This window comes from Phasianus colchicus, chromosome 13, assembly GCF_987193195.1.
Source record: "Phasianus colchicus chromosome 13, bPhaCol1.hap1.1, whole genome shotgun sequence".
NCBI classification, from domain to species: domain Eukaryota; kingdom Metazoa; phylum Chordata; class Aves; order Galliformes; family Phasianidae; genus Phasianus; species Phasianus colchicus.
In genome coordinates, this window is record NC_143448.1 from 1,597,781 (window position 1) to 1,614,441 (window position 16,661).

Here is a 16,661-nt window from a genome sequence, read left to right on the forward strand (position 1 = left end):
CCCACTGCATGGCAGCCACCACCACCCCTTCTTTCTGCTGATGGTGCCTGAGGTGTGGGGGGACACCTGCTGCCCCCGGCCTGCACCCACCTGCCCTCATCTCTGCTTTCCCACTCCTCGTATCTTCTGTCCCAGACCCGTTTTCCCCCACAGCGGGACCCAGGCTGTGTCAGACTCCAGGGACCTGTCCTGGTTCTGCAGGGAGGGACTGGAGATGGGAAGGGATGCAGCAGTCTCACTCTGTCACTCTGATGTCTTTTATAAATGGAAATGTACAGCAGCCTCCAAATGGGGCCAGCTTTGTAGGGCAGGCCCAGCGGGCAGCGCCTGAGGGCTCACCCTGATGATGGATGGAGAGTGGCAGGGACAGCAGGCACCCGTGGAAGCCTCGCAGCACCCTCATTAGCAGGGGCAGCCTCTTCTCCCAGAAGGTGCACCCCCTCTGCCTGCAGTTCATCAAAGCTGCCCCTTTCCATGCCTGCTGACGATTTACTCCTCTGTGTTCCCCATGGTGCTGTTCTCTGGCCGTGGGATGACATTGTGGTTCCTGCTTCGGCTGTTCCTGGCCTGTGATCTGCATCAGTGCCCCGGAGTGCTGCCTCCTGCTGAGGGCACTCTGCTCTCGGCTGCCCCATGGACTGTGCCTGCGGTCTGTGCTGAGCCAAGGAGGGGAGGAAAACCGCACGCCCAGCACCGTGACATTGTGATACACGAAGGAACCCCCCCAGCTTCCTTCCCCTCACCTTTCCTGGCCTGCTCCAGGCACGGGTCACTCGTGGGGACAACGGGAAGCGGCACTCCCTCACTGCCTTTCCTGAGCCGGTGTGGGGTGGAGGTCTCAGCACACATTCCACTCACCCTGCCTGGGCCAGGTGGAGCCTCCTCTTAAGGCCAGTGCATCATCCTCGTGGCACCGAGCGGTGACACCGAGCTGGGCATGGCAGCAAGGAGCTGACCCACTTCTGTCAGCACGAGGCGGGCTGAGATGTGAAAACGAGGTGGCAGGGATAATGCGGGGACCGACACAGGGAGCTCAGCTGCTGACACAAATTGGGATGAAGTAATGGAAGGGCATGGCGATGCTGATCCTTCCTCTTGGTCTTGCTTGCAGGCAGGGACAAGCCAGGCACAGCAGCTCGCGTGCCTTGTGCCGAGCTGGGCCTGAGCACAATGACCTTGTGGTGACAGCTGAGTGTTTGCCACAGAACAAATGCAAAACAATTATGATGATTCAATTACTGCTCCTGTTTTGAATTGCAATTTCGCTCCCTCTGTAGGTTAATTAGTAGCACAGCCCCGGGCTGTCCGTGGCAAGGGTTTGCAGCAAAGTGCATTAAAATTCAGCTGCATGGCATAAACAAGCAGTAAGGTGCTTTTTGTGCTCGCTTCCTTCCTTGCAGTGCTTAGCATCCGCAGATGCCCGATGCACAGAGCGGGAGGGCGGAGGCAGCCACCCCTTCCCTTCCCGTCCCTTTGGGTCCCCTTGTCCCAGCCACAGGTGCTGCTAACACCATCTCTGCCTCTGCTCCCTGCAGGTACATCGAGAGGAAGGCGTTCCTGGAGCGCGTGGACCACAGGCAGTTTGAGATCGAGCGCGACATCAGACTGAGCAGGATGAAGCCCTGAGGGCTGGGGATGGCCATGGGGTCCCGCTGGCCCTGTGCCCCAGCTGGGGGATGCCAGCCCCCGCCTGGCCGCAGGGCACGGGAACTGTTCTCTACTCAAGCCTGCATGTCTCAGCAGGTTTTTCCTTTTACTGTAATGTTTGGGGAGGGTGCTTGTCTGTGGGCAGGGTGTGCTGTGAGGGTCCCATCACCCGGCAGGTGACAGAAGTGACCCCGTGGCACCGATCCTTCGCCACCGCTGGGTGTTGCCGTGCTTGCACACAAACCAGAATCCAGCTCTGCTGACGTGTGCGGTGTTGAGAGGGGCTGCAGGAAGGCTTTGTGGCTGCTGTGCAGGCTGTGGGGCTGGAGCCCTGCTCCCCGCTCTGCCAGCTCCACAGCCTCCCCTGCTCCTCCTCGCTCTTGCCCAGACAAAGCTGAACTGTCTGCACTTGTCTGCAGGGTCTGATGGTGCTGGGGGTTTTGAAGCAAGCCGATGAAGAAATCCTCCCTTGTTCGCTCCATCAAGGAGCTGAGAGCAGCTGCGGCAGGCAGGCCGGGCCAGGGGCCGTTCATGTGAATAAAGTATTCCATCCTGGCGCTCCGTGTGCTCACAGCCTGCCTGCTTTGGGAAGCAGAGGGCAGAGAAATTGAGGGTCACTGTTACAAGCGTGCGACCACAACTGTGGAAATCCCTGTTGGTGTCTATGTGCCTGTGGTCCTCCCAGCTCCTCGGGCTGTCCCCATGGGATGCTGCAGGGCAGGGGCAGCCACGGCCATCTCCTGCACTGTTCCACGCCAGCCCCAGCCCCGTCCTCGCTGCCGGCGTTGGCCCCGTGCCTCGGCCCCGAGCCTGGGCTGAGCTCTGGGCTCACGTGTTGGCTGCTGAGTCAGCCCTTGTGCTGGGGATGTGCTGGAGATGGACATGAACAAAACACCACGTGCTCGGGGAGCCCTTGGCCGCGTTACACACAGGGTGTATCAACCTGCTTCAACGAGCCTGAAATGGGACGGCACCAAAGTGGGGCTGCTGGGATGGACGTCTGCGCCTCCCAGCACCTCCAAGCCAGTCTTCCCATAGCAGCAGGGAATGGCTGTGCCTCTGCCGCCCATCCCAGGCCGTCCCTGTGCTGTCCCAGCCCTGCTGCACCCCGGGCAGGGTGGGGGCCGGCGGGAGGTGGCAGCTCCAGTTCCAGCACAGGGCTCGGCTCTGCTGTCCTCTGCCAGCTCTCCCCGGCGTCCTGCATGTTTCCTCGCTTGGATCATGTGTTTCTTGCCTCCCTTTCCTGAAGATGAGGAGTGATTTACAGGGCTGCAGAAAACACAGCTTGGCTGCTTAGGAAAAAGAAAATTAAAAAAAAGAAAGGGGGGATAAAACGCAATAGAAAAGCACTCCGTTTGCTATTTCCACCACCTGCCCTCCCACAGAGGGCCTGGCCCAGAGCCCCCAGCTGCACTCCCCCCGAATGACCGCCGCATCCCCGTGGGCTGGGAGCAGTTTGGGCAGTGCTGAACGGCCCCTTGTGCTCGGCCCCAAACAAGGCTGCCATTGTGTGCGCCCGCCCCACGGCTCCGCTGTGGGGTCCCGTGTGGGATCCATCCCAGCTCCCCATTTGCTCAGGCTGCAGAGAAGGGGAATTTCTCCCAGGACAAGCTATGGGCTGTGCCAGGGCATGGGCAGCCCTTCGGGAAGGAGCAGGGCTGGCTGCAGCCTGACAAAACGTCTCTGCCCCTGGTGAACGTGTGCCCAGCACCCGGAAAGGCACGGGGATAAAGCCCTGTTGTGATCCTGTTGGGTCCCGTGATATTACAAGCCAAGAGGAATGTCCTCATTATTTCCCCAATATTGAAGTCTAATAAATCCCCGGCTGCCTTACAGGATTTATTTATCCGTTCATTGCTAGGAGACTCAGTCCCGTGTAATCCTATTGCTGCTCCGGGAGGCGGGAGGCAGCTTTCCGAAGGACGGAGCCGCGAGGAAGCGGCCAAAAGCCAGAAGCCAAAAGCCTGGGCTCCATGAAGGGCCTCTGCTTCCATTGGGGCAGCTCCAGCCCCACGCAGGACCCACTGCCACCCCTTCCCCTCACGGCGGTCCCACAGAGCTGTGCCTCCACTCGGTCCTGGGCTGGGCTCACTGACATGTCATGGAATCATTGAATCACAGAATGGTTTGAGTTGGAAGGGACCCTAAAGGCCGTCTGCTCGCACTGCCTGCGCTGAGCAGGGACACCCACAGCTCCATCAGTGCTCACAGCCCCGTTCCCTGACCTTGGCTGCCCGCAGGGATGGGGCAGCACCAGCTCTCTGTGCAGCCTGAGCCACTGCCTCACCGCCCTGAGCGCGAAGAACTTCTTCCTTAGCTCCGATCCGAATCTGCCCTCTGTTAGTTTGAAACCACTTCTCCTTGTGCTGTCACTGAAGAGCCCGTCCCCATAGACGCGGCACACAAAACCGGGGTCCTGCAGCACCTCCCCACGCCTGCTCCACGTGGAATTTCCCTCCAGTTTTCCTTTCGGCACCGAATTCCCGCGGGGCTGGGAGCAGCACGGGACGTTCCCCGCGGGGACGGGACACCGCGGTGCCCGGCTGGGACGGCAGCCGGTCGGTGACGCTCGGAGCCGCGCAGCTCCGTGCCCGGGTGCGGCCCCGCGCCGTCACCGCGGACCGGAAGCCGCCGAGTTCCGCCTGCGGTCTGCGGACGCGACCGCAGCTCCGCCGCCCCCGAGGGGACGGACGGCTGCGGGGCGGCATCGCGGCCTCGACGGGCAGCGCCCAGGGCGGCCTCGTGCCTCCCACGGCCAGGAAAAGCCCTAAAAGGGCAGGGAAGCCCCGACGGACGGCGATAGGACCGCCGGCCCCGTCCCCGAGCCCGCCCCCGCCCCGGCCCCCAGCGCGGCCCCGCTCCCTCCCGCCGCAGCGCCGCCTCCCGTCGGTGCGGCGCAGCCCATGGGCGGGGCGGGGCCGGCGGGCCCGGGCTGGCACGGCGCTGGAATGATCCCTCCGGCGCGGCCGCCGCCGCCGCCACCGCCATCCCGGCCGGCCGCCCGCCGCAGGCCCCGGCTCTCCGCATCGCAGTAGGGCCGCGCTCGCCGCGGGGCCGCGGCCGCCGGGCGAAGATGAACTACCTGGTGAGCGGGGTCACCTTGCGGGGCGGGCGGCGGGGGCCGGGGGGAGGCCGGGCGGCGGGGGGCCGGACCGGGCGCGGCGATCGGCGCGGCTCCGTGCGCAACGGCGCGGCCGGACCCCCAGCGCCGGGAGCGGGGGGCCCGTCGGGCGGGGAAGGACCGGACGGGGCCTCCGGGAGCGGATCGCGGCCCCGCCGTCACCGCCACCGCCACCGCCCCCCCTCCGGGCCCGGGGACGGCGTGCCGCGTAGCGCCGCTGGTGGCGGTCGGTGCTGCCCGTCCGCTCCGGGCACGGCTCGTCCCGCGGGTGCGGGTGGCGGGGATCGGGGAACGCTTCCAGTGCGGGGCTGCGGAGCGCTGCCGGGGGCACCCGGAGCACGGCGGCAGGAGGGCACCGAGGGCGGGAGAACCGCACGGGGCACCGCGGCATCCCCGGCGGGAGGGGGCCGGCAGCGGGCACGGACACACGGACACACGGACACACACGCGTGTGCCCCCCGTTCAGCCCCCCTCCCCACGCGTGCCCTCTGCCCGCCCGGCGGCCGGGGGGGAATTCTCTGTGCGGGCTGAGTCACCTCCATGGCACTTCCTCCCCGGCGGGAAGGGGAGGGAAAGGCAGAGGAGGTCCCCGAAACCGGGAGGCGCGGGGGGTCCGTCCCCTTCCCGGCACCACCTCCGGGAAGGATGGGTTGAGCCGGAGCGAGGAGGAAGAACGCCGGGGCCGCGTCGGGTGCCGGGCAGCCCTATGATCCGGGATGACTCCCGACCCGCCGCGGCGCGGGGCTCTCTTGCAGAACGTGCTGGCCAAGGCGCTGTACGACAATGTGGCCGAGTCGCCGGACGAGCTTTCCTTCCGCAAAGGCGACATCATGACCGTGCTGGAGCGCAACACACAGGGCCTGGACGGCTGGTGGCTCTGCTCCCTGCACGGCCGCCAGGGCATCGTGCCGGGGAACCGCCTCAAGATCCTGGTGGGGATGTACGACAAGAAGCAGCAGCAGCAGCAGCAGCAAGCGGCAGGGCCGGGGCAGGGCCAGGCGCCGCCGGTGCCGCAGCCCACGTTGCCGTACCACCACCAAGGGGGGTACAGCCCGCTGTCGCCCGCCTCGCAGTACACCCCCATGCACCCTTCCTACGTGCCCCAAGGGGACAATGTCTACTTGATGCCGGCTCCTGGCAAGGGGCAGCAGGGCCTCTACTCGGGCTCGGCGCCCACCGGACAGTTTCCCCCGGCTCCGGCCAAGCAGCCTCCAGCCTACCCGAAGCAGACGCCGCCCCACGCCTTCCCCAGCGCCGGGCAGGAGATCTACCAGGTGCCCCCGGCCCTGAGCCAAGCGGCGGACGCGTACCCTGTGGGCTCTGCCAGCCCTCCCCAGGATATATACCAGGTTCCTCCCTCGGTGGCTCAGGCTCAAGACATCTACCAGGTGCCCCCGTCTTTGGATGCGAGGAGCTGGGAAGGGCCCAAGCCCTCGGGAAAGGTGAGACGGGGGTCTGGGTGCGGCGGTGGGTGGGTGTGCCGTGGGGCTGGGAGTTGCTCGGGCTCCGCTCTGTGGCGTGGGCTTATGGAGGAGGGGGAGGAGACGGCCCTGATCCAGCGAGTAAAAGGGGCCACCGAGCGCCGTGCCTCGTGGTCAGGGCACCCCATTGCTTGGGAGCATCCCACGACCTCCTGTGGCTGCCGCGCACCACACTGCACCGAGATGCGGGCAGGGATCCGGGCACGTCCTCCGGGCATCGGCGGGTCCCTCGGTACCCAAATTAATCTCCGGGTCACCGTTCCCATTCGCGCAGGGCTGCTGTGCCGGCTGGGCTTTGTCTCTAGCCGAGGCTCGCTGCTATAAATAACCGGTGATCTCATCTCCGTCCCTCCGGCGTCACTGCACTGAGCGCGGTGACAGCGGCAGGCCGGCCGGGGAGCGCCCTCGCGTGGGCACCCACCGCCCGGTGATCGCAGCGTGCCGTTCGCATCCGGCACCGGCTTGGAGAGGGCAGGAGCAAGGGATGTGCCAGACTCAGCTCTTCCCCTCTCTCCTAGGTATTGCTGCCCACCCGCGTGGGGCAGGCATACATCTACGACTCCCCCAAGGGCGAGCAGGATGAATACGATTTTCCCCGCCACCTCCTCTCCTCGGGCTCCCAGGAGATCTACGATGTGCCGCCCGTGCGCGGTGCGCTGCCCAGCCAGGTCAGACGGGAAGTGGGGCTGCTTGTGGGGCGGCTTGTGGGGCTGCGGGGTGGCAATGGGGTGACAGGCTGCAGAGATGTGGCACCCAGTGCTGGGCTGAGCCGGGGTCCCCGCTGCGTGGGTGCTGGGGCTGCTCTCCTGCCTCTGACACGCCGTCCTGTCTCCTCCCGGCAGGTCTATGACACCCCTCCCATGGCAGTCAAGGGTCCCAATGGACAGGACACGGGGCAGGAGATCTACGATGTGCCCCCCAGCGTGGAGAAGAACCTGCACCAAACCGTAAGTTCCGCGGGGAAAACTTGTGCACCAAAAGAGACGCGTGAGGGCAGCGGTGCTGCCGGGCTGCGGCGTGCGCATCTCCTTCCACGTGCCCACGGCATGCCCAGAGCCTACGTGCAGCAGGGTGCAGCCAGAGCCTCGGGCAGTGCACAGCTCTGCCTCCCTGCCACACGGCGGGCACATGGGAGCGGGGCTGGTGTGCGCGGGTGGCTCCAGCTGCACTGACGCTGCTTGGCGGTGCCCTTGCAGGTATACGACGTGCCGCCCTCCGTCAGCAAGGACGTGCCGGACGGCCCCGTGCGGGAGGAGACGTACGACGTGCCCCCCGCCTTTGCCAAGCAGAAAGCCTTTGAGCCCCCCCGCCACCCCCCAGTGCTCACCCAGCAGGAGCCCTACCTGCCAGAGGATGTCTATGACGTCCCACCGGCAGCCGGGAAAGCTGCCCCCGAGCCCTCGCTGTCCCACGAGATCTACGACGTGCCTCCCAGCCTCAAGAAGCTGGGGGGGTCAGCCTTCCCCTCGCAGGAGGTGTACGACGTGCCGCGGGACCTGCACGCCCCCGGCAAGGGCTCGGTGGACACGGAGGGTGAGTACATCTACGATGTCCCGCCGCAGGTGGACCGCGAGGCCAAGGCGGCTGACACCAAGCGTCTCTCGGCCTCCAGCACGGGCAGCACCCGCAGCAACATCTCCACCTCCTCGCTGGACACGGTGCCCGTGAAGGAGCCGGCCAAAGGGCCCGGCAGAGAGTTCTCCATGGACTTGGACGCTGCCATGGAGATGCTGGCCAAGCTCCAGCTCGGCGTCAGCGGCGCCGTCTCCTGCCTCATGTCCTTCATCAGCACCAACTGGCGCAGCCCCGAGCACATGGAGGCCAACGCTGCCGGCATCCGCGGGGCGGCTGAGGGCGTGCAGGCGGCCCTCCGGGAGCTGCTGGAGTTCGCCCGGGGGGCGGTGGGCAATGCCGCCCAGGCCTCGGACCGCTCGCTTTACGCCAAGCTCAGCAAGCAGCTGCAGAAGATGGAGGAGGTCTACCAGGCCCTGGGGCGGCACAGCCAAGCGCTGGATGCGTGCCACTGGGCCCCTAGCGCCTTGGTGGCCGGCAAGCCGGGCACGGACGACTTGGAGCTCTTCGTCATGTACTCCCGCGGCGTGCCCGATGACACCAAGCAGCTCGCCTCCTTCCTGCATGGCAACGCTTCTCTGCTCTTCAAACGGACAAAGCCGGTGCCCGAGGGCAATGGCCACGGGCCCACGCACCCCTCTGACAAGGCCAGCAGCATCCAGTCGCGGCCCCTGCCCTCCCCGCCCAAGCTGCTGGCACAGGAGTCACCCGAGGGCCCGTATGAAAACCACGAGAGCGGCTGGATGGAGGACTACGACTACGTGCACCTCCAGGTGGGTGCGGGCTGGGGGCACCCTGCGGCACTGGATGACATGGATGGGCGTTGTGTCTCCTCACCTGGGTCTTGTTTTCCCCCTCCTGCTGCGGCCCTGGGAACTGAGACCGACCTGGTGTGGGGCTGGGGAGCTCAGGGTTTGTGCTTTGCCCCCGTCTCATGCTTTTCCCTTACTTTCAGGGCAAGGAGGAGTTTGAGAAGACACAGAAGGAGCTGCTGGAGAAAGGCAACATTATCCGGCAGAGCAAGGACCAGCTGGAGCACCAGCAGGTAATGGGGCTGGGGAAAGAGCACAGTTCAGTGGGGACCCCGAGGTGGGGAGGGCAGCAGATTTAGGCTCCTGCTCCCCGTGTGCCCACGGCCATGAGTCCCACACGGCTCTGTGCGGCACCGTCTGGCTCTTCTCCGATCCGGAGAGGATCAGGGCACAGTTCCCACGAGGCATCCCCTGGGGCGCAGCCATTGCCGTGGGGCTCGGTGAGGCTCGGAGGCCACCCCGCCCATCCTCACAGCCATCTCTCCCCACAGCTGAAGCAGTTTGAGCGGCTGGAGCAGGAGGTGACGCGGCCCATCGACAACGACCTGTCCAACTGGAGCCCTCCCCAGCACTACGGCCCTGCGCGGGGCGGGGGGGCCCTGTGTGCCGCCGACCGCCAGCTGCTCCTCTTCTACCTGGAGCAGTGCGAGGCCAACCTCACCACGCTCACCAACGCCATCGACGCCTTCTTCACCGCCGTCAGCACCAACCAGCCCCCGAAAATCTTCGTGGCCCACAGCAAATTCATCATCCTCAGCGCCCACAAGCTCGTCTTCATCGGCGACACGCTGTCCCGCCAGGCCAAGGCGCAGGACGTGCGGCACAAGGTGACGCACTACAGCAACCTCCTGTGTGAGATGCTCAAGGAGATCGTGGTGAGCACCAAAGCTGCGGCGCTGCACTACCCGTCACCCGCCGCCTCCAAGGACATGGTGGAGCGCGTCAAGGACCTCGCCAACAGCACGCAGCAGTTCAGGATGGTGCTGGGCCAGCTGGCCGCCATGTGATGGCCCTGTGCCGCTGCCCCCCGCGGCCCTCTGCCCAGCGTAACACACCTGTACATAGAGACTCACGCAGGGCTGAGGGGCCGTGGCCGTCATCCCCTTCCCTCCTCTTCCTCTCAACGTTGGTTTCAGAGCCATGCCCGCAGTGCCAGGGGTGCGATCTCTCCCTGCTGTGCTCGTTCCTCTGCTCCAGTTGAGATGGGGCTGGCAGTGGGGCTGCCCCAGTGCCCTGGGACGACGCTGCGGGCTCCGTTGGCACGTTGGCCAGTTGTTGTAGTGCTGTGGCACAGACAGACCAAGCCGAGGAGCAGCGGTGGGGAGATGAAGAATGCTGTCCTGAGCGATGGGGGAGGGGGCGAGGGGCAGCCGGGGGGATGAGGGGCTCGAACCTTTGCATTTCAAGTCTTGGTTTTGCTGTACAGGCTGTAACTGAAATGCAAACCGACATTGGTGCCTTCTGAACACTGGGGAAGCTTCCTCCGGTTCCCGGAGCCGTGGAGTTGCAGCCACCCCCAAAACTCAGCCCCCTGGTCCCACAGCAGCATAAAGATTTGCCTAGAAATCCCCCTGGCGCCTGGCTGTGTGTGCGGTGCTGGGAGCAGGCACCCTGTGGGAGCAGCTGGGGTGTCCTGTCCCCAAAAAGCAGCAGTGCTGGAGCATGGCTGGGATGCTGTGTTCTTTATGGCAGAGTGATAACATGGGCTTGCTCATAGCATCTTGATGTGGAGCAGGACGTGGCACTGGGGTGGGCACAAGCAGTAGCGAAGTTGCAGTGCTGCACAGCCCACAGCCACCCGCACTTTGCTGTGCTCTTCTGGCACCTGCACCCAGGCTGCAATGCAGCTGCTGTGCAGAGGGAGGCAGTGCCAGGGCAGTGGGTGCCACGGTAGCCTTGGGTGACGGGCACCCAGAGCCAGAGTGTGGGCTCACAGTGCTTGCTGCAGCGCCGCAGCACATACCTGGTGCACAGGACAGCCCTGACCCCATGCATCCACCCCCCTGCCCTATTCCTGTGTCCCCTGCCTCAGCTCCCACTGTGACCCCCAGCCCTGTTCCTGTGTGCCCAAGTGCTGATCACCATCCTCACCCAGGACCCAGCTGCGTCCTGCACTGTGGAGACCACAGTACCCGTGTGGCACCAGCCCCATCCCATGCCCCTGCTTCTCCCATCCCTATCCCTGCTACTCAGCCAGGCTGCACTGGGAGCTGTGCAGCCCCAGGAAGAGCGTGGCCACCTCTGGCAGCTCCAGCTGGCTGCAGTGGCTGCAGGTGCCCATCATCACCTTGTGCAGCAGCTCTGCTAGGAGGAAAGAGGCAACCAGAAGATCTGCAGGGCTGTCCTGCCTGTGTCCCTATCTCCTGTCCTCATGTCCATCCTGTCACTGTTACCTTTCTGTTCCATCGTGTCCCATCCTTGTCTCCACCCATAATTGCCCATCCTTTGCCCAGACCAGTCCCACCAGCCCTCCCATCCCTGTTCCATTTCCACCCAGGCCCTGTCTGGATAGCCATCCCTATCACCATCTCATTCGTATTCCATGCATCCCATCCAACCCTGTACAATTCCAGAGGTTCCCATGGCTGCAGTGTCACACAGTGAGGCCTTTGCTCGGGGTCTGCAATGGGGTGAGGGTAACCCATGTGTCCCAGGGTCAGCAGCACTGCCAGCACATTGCTGGAAACCCCTGAAACCCCTCACCGACCCCTCAGTGACCCCTCTGGGCCCCGCACAGACTCTTCAACACCCTTCAGTCCCATCCTCCGCCCAGCTGCAGCACCACATTCCCCACCAGCCCCAGTGCAAACAGCAGTTTGCATGGCAGGCAGTGTGGCCTGGCCCTGTGTCCCCGCTGTCCCCTCCCGCCGGGCGTTAAGGTGGCTCCATGCGCTGCACAGCACCGCGCTGCTCACTGCCTGCCCCGCTGTGCTGCGCGTGTGTCCCTGTGCCGCCAGCACCGACCCGTGCTCAGTGGCCCTGCCCTGCGCGTGGGGCTTGGAGCGAGCAGCTCGCCTGGAGGCACAAAAACAAAGACATGTCGGGGAAATGAAGCTTTATTTGGGGCCTCAGTTGGCCGCCAGCACGGAGTCGATCCATTCGCGGAGAGCAGTGACACGAGCGTAGACAGCGGGCACACTAGTGGAGCAGGTGTTGCTGCCCCACGAGACGATGCCCACCAGCGTCCAGGCGCCGTCCTTCTGGCACACCAGCGGGCCCCCGGAGTCGCCCTGCGGGCAGAGGGGTGAGGATGCGGCTCCACGCGGAGGCACGGGGAGCCGGGGGTTGGGGCTGCGCTTTGGGCACGGGGCACCCACCATGCAGGAGGAGGCTCCGTCGGCCCCGGCGCACACCATCACGTCGTAGATGCGGAACCCCCAGTACTGCTTGCACTGCGCGTTGGTGAGCAGGGGCAGGGCCGCTTGCTGCAGGATGGCCGGCGTGTTCTCATCTGTCGGAGAGGGGGAGGCGTGCGTCAGCGCCGGCTCAGCCCGGGGCTGGGGGTAAAGCCGGGCAGGGGGCCACGGCCGCGGTACCGTTGGAGTTGAGGCGCCCCCAGCCCGTGGTGACGCAGGTCAGGCCCCCGGGGAAGTCGTCGGTGGCCTGGGGCAGGCAGACGGGCGCCACGCGGGCGTTCAGCTGCGCTGGGGTGGCCAGCTTGATGAGCGTGATGTCGTTGCGGATGGTCAGCGCGCTGTAGCGGGGGTTCCGGAAGACCTGCGGCAGCGGCAGCACTGGCAGTGCCTGCACCACGAGGGGGGCACTGCGTGCTGGGGATGCATGGGGACGGGCAGGGGAGCAGGAGGCGGGCTTGGGACCCACTGTGCTCAGAGCCGCCCCGGGGCGGGTGGGGACCACAGAGCCAGTGCTGGAGGGGACCCCAGGACCCGGGCAGGGATCCCATCAGCACGGGACTGATGGGGTCCGGTGGGCAGAGCTCCATTCTGGGACCCAAACCCGAGCACTGCCAAGGGCCCAGAGGGACCCAGCCCCACAAAGAAGGTCTCAGTGGGGATGCAAGCCTGATACAAAGGGGAACGAGGACCACGAGGGGACCCAACCCCGTGGACTTGGGGCACCCATCCCTGCAGCACTGCCGGCACTGAGCACGGCACCCGCAGGCACGCGGCCCAACGCCGGCAGTACCTTGGCGATGCCCAACCGCTGCACATCACTGGAGGCCGTCTCCTGGTCGTACTCGCCCAGCACCACGGTGTCGGTGGTCCTGGGCAGGGCAGGCGCTGAGCCCCGGGCACACGGACAGCCCCGGTTCTGCGCCCGCCCCGCAGCTGCCCCACGCTTACCTGACCCCGCAGTGGGCAGCGGTGACCACCCATTGCTCGCTGATCAGCGACCCGCCGCAGAAGTGGAAGTTGCCGTAGCGCTGCCGGAGAGAGCGGCTGTCAGCCCCCCAGCCGCGTGCACCACCCCATCCCCATCCCCATCCCCAGGTGGGCGCTCACCTGCAGGGACACCTGCCAGGGCCAGGACCCGGGCACCGCCGGCTCCCCGTTGACGATGCGGTTGTAGCCGCGGATGACGGGCGTGATGGCGGGCACGCCGCAGCCTGCGGGACGGGGACAACCGTGGGGCCTCGGCCACCTCAGCCCCGCACCCCAAGCCCAGCCCCCCACCGCCCCGGCTCCCCGCCCTGCCCCACGCACTCGGCAAAGAGCGGGTGGCACGGGCAGAGCCCGCCAGCGCCAGGCAGCCCAGCAGCCACAACAGAGCCATTGCCACTCGCAGGAGACAGGCTGGGCACGGGGCACAGCGCTTCTTATGGCCGCGGCACCGCGCCGACCTTGTGCCATGACCTCCAGAGATAGCACGGCACCGTGTGCGGCCGGCACCTGGCACCACGGCCATCATCCACCCCTGGGAACTGCCCCAGACCGCTGGGATGGGGACCAGCCGCTGCCAGGAGGCCTTCCTGGAAATGTCCCCAATGGGCACCGTGCCTGCGTGCACCCACTGTGTGCTGGGTGCGCCTGGCAGCGTGCTGCTGTGCTGGGGGTGATCCTGCTTCCATGCAGAGGTCTGCCGCAGCTGAGCTACCACTGTTGTAGGGCTGGGGCCCTGCATGGTACTTTGGCCAACCCAGGAGCTCAGCCCAGTGCATTTTGTTCCAACAGTCAGGGCCTTATGGTATCACACTCTTCCCTCATGCAGTGGGGATCACATTCCCAGGAAGCTCTTGGTCCTCCTCATGCTTGGCTTTGGGTCTCTGTGCTGTCCCCAGTACCCCAAGGGCTGGGTTCTGCCCCTCTGATCTCCACCAGCGATGGGATCCGGAAGCTGTCCCAGCTGTCCTATGCCCAGGCCTAGGGCAGTCCTACAGACCCATGAGCATCATCCCAAGTTGCAGGCCAGCAGCTGCTGCAGGAGAACATCGGCCCTGGTGTCCCCATGGTCCCTGCACCCAGCACTGCGCTGGCTACGTGTGCCCTCACTCCCATTTGCACCATGCAGAAGTGCTTCCCGACGTGCAGAGGCAGCCCAGTACTCAGTGCACCAGACCGCAGTCTATTCCTTGGAACCATGCTCACATCCTGGCTCAATCCCCACCAACACCAGGGACACCATTCCCTCCGTGGTGGCAGGGAACAGAGCCAGCTCACACTCAGCTGGTGCCCAGCAGCACAGTGTCCATCAGCTGCGGCAGACCTCTGCATGGAAGCAGGATCACCCCCAGCACAGCAGCACGCTGCCAGGCGCACCCAGCACACAGTGGGTGCACGCAGGCACGGTGCCCATTGGGGACATTTCCAGGAAGGCCTCCTGGCAGCGGCTGGTCCCCATCCCAGCGGTCTGGGGCAGTTCCCAGGGGTGGATGATGGCCGTGGTGCCAGGTGCCGGCCGCACACGGTGCCGTGCTATCTCTGGAGGTCACGGCACAAGGTCGGCGCGGTGCCGCGGCCATAAGAAGCGCTGTGCCCCGTGCCCAGCCTGTCTCCTGCGAGTGGCAATGGCTCTGTTGTGGCTGCTGGGCTGCCTGGCGCTGGCGGGCTCTGCCCGTGCCACCCGCTCTTTGCCGAGTGCGTGGGGCAGGGCGGGGAGCCGGGGCGGTGGGGGGCTGGGCTTGGGGTGCGGGGCTGAGGTGGCCGAGGCCCCACGGTTGTCCCCGTCCCGCAGGCTGCGGCGTGCCCGCCATCACGCCCGTCATCCGCGGCTACAACCGCATCGTCAACGGGGAGCCGGCGGTGCCCGGGTCCTGGCCCTGGCAGGTGTCCCTGCAGGTGAGCGCCCACCTGGGGATGGGGATGGGGATGGGGTGGTGCACGCGGCTGGGGGGCTGACAGCCGCTCTCTCCGGCAGCGCTACGGCAACTTCCACTTCTGCGGCGGGTCGCTGATCAGCGAGCAATGGGTGGTCACCGCTGCCCACTGCGGGGTCAGGTAAGCGTGGGGCAGCTGCGGGGCGGGCGCAGAACCGGGGCTGTCCGTGTGCCCGGGGCTCAGCGCCTGCCCTGCCCAGGACCACCGACACCGTGGTGCTGGGCGAGTACGACCAGGAGACGGCCTCCAGTGATGTGCAGCGGTTGGGCATCGCCAAGGTACTGCCGGCGTTGGGCCGCGTGCCTGCGGGTGCCGTGCTCAGTGCCGGCAGTGCTGCAGGGATGGGTGCCCCACGTCCACGGGGTTGGGTCCCCTCGTGGTCCTCGTTCCCCTTTGTATCAGGCTTGCATCCCCACTGAGACCTTCTTTGTGGGGCTGGGTCCCTCTGGGCCCTTGGCAGTGCTCGGGTTTGGGTCCCAGAATGGAGCTCTGCCCACCGGACCCCATCAGTCCCGTGCTGATGGGATCCCTGCCCGGGTCCTGGGGTCCCCTCCAGCACTGGCTCTGTGGTCCCCACCCGCCCCGGGGCGGCTCTGAGCACAGTGGGTCCCAAGCCCGCCTCCTGCTCCCCTGCCCGTCCCCATGCATCCCCAGCACGCAGTGCCCCCCTCGTGGTGCAGGCACTGCCAGTGCTGCCGCTGCCGCAGGTCTTCCGGAACCCCCGCTACAGCGCGCTGACCATCCGCAACGACATCACGCTCATCAAGCTGGCCACCCCAGCGCAGCTGAACGCCCGCGTGGCGCCCGTCTGCCTGCCCCAGGCCACCGACGACTTCCCCGGGGGCCTGACCTGCGTCACCACGGGCTGGGGGCGCCTCAACTCCAACGGTACCGCGGCCGTGGCCCCCTGCCCGGCTTTACCCCCAGCCCCGGGCTGAGCCGGCGCTGACGCACGCCTCCCCCTCTCCGACAGATGAGAACACGCCGGCCATCCTGCAGCAAGCGGCCCTGCCCCTGCTCACCAACGCGCAGTGCAAGCAGTACTGGGGGTTCCGCATCTACGACGTGATGGTGTGCGCCGGGGCCGACGGAGCCTCCTCCTGCATGGTGGGTGCCCCGTGCCCAAAGCGCAGCCCCAACCCCCGGCTCCCCGTGCCTCCGCGTGGAGCCGCATCCTCACCCCTCTGCCCGCAGGGCGACTCCGGGGGCCCGCTGGTGTGCCAGAAGGACGGCGCCTGGACGCTGGTGGGCATCGTCTCGTGGGGCAGCAACACCTGCTCCACCTCTGCACCCGGTGTCTACGCTCGTGTCACTGCTCTCCGCGAATGGATCGACTCCGTGCTGGCGGCCAACTGAGGCCCCACATAAAGTTCTACTCCCCTAAGACTTCTGTTTGTCCTTGCTGCAGCCCTGGGCTGTGCACGGCTGGTGGGGAGCAGGGCGTGTGGGTGGATTTGGGGATACCAACGGAGGTGTGGGGACACCTGGGTGGGTGTGGGGCTTTAGCTGGCTGGGCATGGAGACACCAGATTGGGCATGGGAACAACTATGTGAGCGGAGACAGGGGAATGTGCCTGCTGTATGGACGGCTGGCTGCAATGGCGTGGGGCCCACCAGGCGAGCAGCACTGCTCTCTGACCCTGACACGCAGGGCAGGGCCGTGTGGCTGCGGTCAGATAACGCCGTGCAGGCCTCTGTTCAGTGCCTGGAGCCACCTTAACGCTGGGCGGGAGGGGACTGGGGAACACGGGGC

At 66.1% G+C, this 16,661-nt stretch overlaps 4 protein-coding genes across 5 annotated transcripts in view; 3 read left to right on the top strand and 1 right to left on the bottom strand.

Annotated features, from left to right (window-relative positions):
• The window catches only part of CFDP1 (chromatin remodeling protein CFDP1), a 50,361-nt gene extending 46,906 nt beyond the window's left edge, over positions 1-3,455 (top strand). The window contains exon 7 of the mRNA XM_031615348.2: positions 1,536-3,455. Within this exon, the coding sequence (XP_031471208.2) occupies positions 1,536-1,626 (91 nt within the window). The 3' untranslated portion in view covers positions 1,627-3,455. The remainder of the gene's footprint in view (positions 1-1,535) is intronic.
• A 1,128-nt stretch (positions 3,456-4,583) lies between these two features.
• On the top strand, positions 4,584-10,202 carry BCAR1 (BCAR1 scaffold protein, Cas family member). 2 transcript variants are annotated; one of them, XM_031615103.2, is made up of 7 exons: positions 4,584-4,732; positions 5,524-6,210; positions 6,768-6,917; positions 7,092-7,196; positions 7,446-8,594; positions 8,777-8,866; positions 9,125-10,202. In XM_031615103.2, the coding sequence occupies exons 1-7, from the start codon at positions 4,721-4,723 to the stop codon at positions 9,638-9,640; spliced, it is 2,709 nt and encodes a 902-aa protein (XP_031470963.2). In that variant the 5' UTR covers positions 4,584-4,720; the 3' UTR covers positions 9,641-10,202. The 2 variants fall into 2 exon arrangements, with proteins under 2 accessions (XP_031470963.2, XP_031470961.2); XM_031615101.2 differs by lacking the exon at positions 4,584-4,732 and having other exon boundaries at positions 5,311-6,210.
• Positions 10,203-11,665: 1,463 nt separating this feature from the next.
• On the bottom strand, positions 11,666-13,367 carry LOC149916108 (chymotrypsinogen 2-like). The gene is made up of 7 exons (XM_090149713.1): positions 13,322-13,367; positions 13,097-13,206; positions 12,938-13,017; positions 12,780-12,858; positions 12,170-12,350; positions 11,951-12,084; positions 11,666-11,863 (listed from the first exon to the last, which is right to left on the bottom strand). Exons 1-7 carry the CDS (start codon positions 13,365-13,367, stop codon positions 11,702-11,704), a joined length of 792 nt encoding a protein of 263 aa, XP_090005839.1. The 3' UTR covers positions 11,666-11,701.
• A 1,231-nt stretch (positions 13,368-14,598) lies between these two features.
• Positions 14,599-16,507, top strand: LOC149916109 (chymotrypsinogen B-like). The gene is made up of 7 exons (XM_090149722.1): positions 14,599-14,644; positions 14,760-14,869; positions 14,949-15,028; positions 15,108-15,186; positions 15,616-15,796; positions 15,882-16,015; positions 16,103-16,507. The coding sequence occupies exons 1-7, from the start codon at positions 14,599-14,601 to the stop codon at positions 16,262-16,264; spliced, it is 792 nt and encodes a 263-aa protein (XP_090005848.1). The 3' UTR covers positions 16,265-16,507.
• The last annotated feature ends 154 nt before the right edge of the window (positions 16,508-16,661 follow it).

What these genes read in the sequence shown, in the direction of transcription:
- BCAR1 (XM_031615101.2), top strand. Translation starts at nt 5,485, where the DNA reads ATGACTCCCGACCCGCCGCGGCGCGGGGCTCTCTTGCAGAACGTGCTG. An exon ending in GGCCCAAGCCCTCGGGAAAG is followed by an intron (nt 6,211 to 6,767) that starts GTGAGACGGGGG and finishes CCTCTCTCCTAG; the next exon opens with GTATTGCTGCCCACCCGCGT. An exon ending in ACGACTACGTGCACCTCCAG is followed by an intron (nt 8,595 to 8,776) that starts GTGGGTGCGGGC and finishes CCTTACTTTCAG; the next exon opens with GGCAAGGAGGAGTTTGAGAA.
- LOC149916108 (XM_090149713.1), bottom strand. Translation starts at nt 13,367, where the DNA reads ATGGCTCTGTTGTGGCTGCTGGGCTGCCTGGCGCTGGCGGGCTCTG. An exon ending in GCTGCCCACTGCGGGGTCAG is followed by an intron (nt 12,859 to 12,937) that starts GTAAGCGTGGGG and finishes TGCCCTGCCCAG; the next exon opens with GACCACCGACACCGTGGTGC. An exon ending in AGCGGTTGGGCATCGCCAAG is followed by an intron (nt 12,351 to 12,779) that starts GTACTGCCGGCG and finishes CCGCTGCCGCAG; the next exon opens with GTCTTCCGGAACCCCCGCTA.
- LOC149916109 (XM_090149722.1), top strand. Translation starts at nt 14,599, where the DNA reads ATGGCTCTGTTGTGGCTGCTGGGCTGCCTGGCGCTGGCGGGCTCTG. An exon ending in CCTGGCGCTGGCGGGCTCTG is followed by an intron (nt 14,645 to 14,759) that starts CCCGTGCCACCC and finishes GTTGTCCCCGTC; the next exon opens with CCGCAGGCTGCGGCGTGCCC. An exon ending in GCTGCCCACTGCGGGGTCAG is followed by an intron (nt 15,029 to 15,107) that starts GTAAGCGTGGGG and finishes TGCCCTGCCCAG; the next exon opens with GACCACCGACACCGTGGTGC.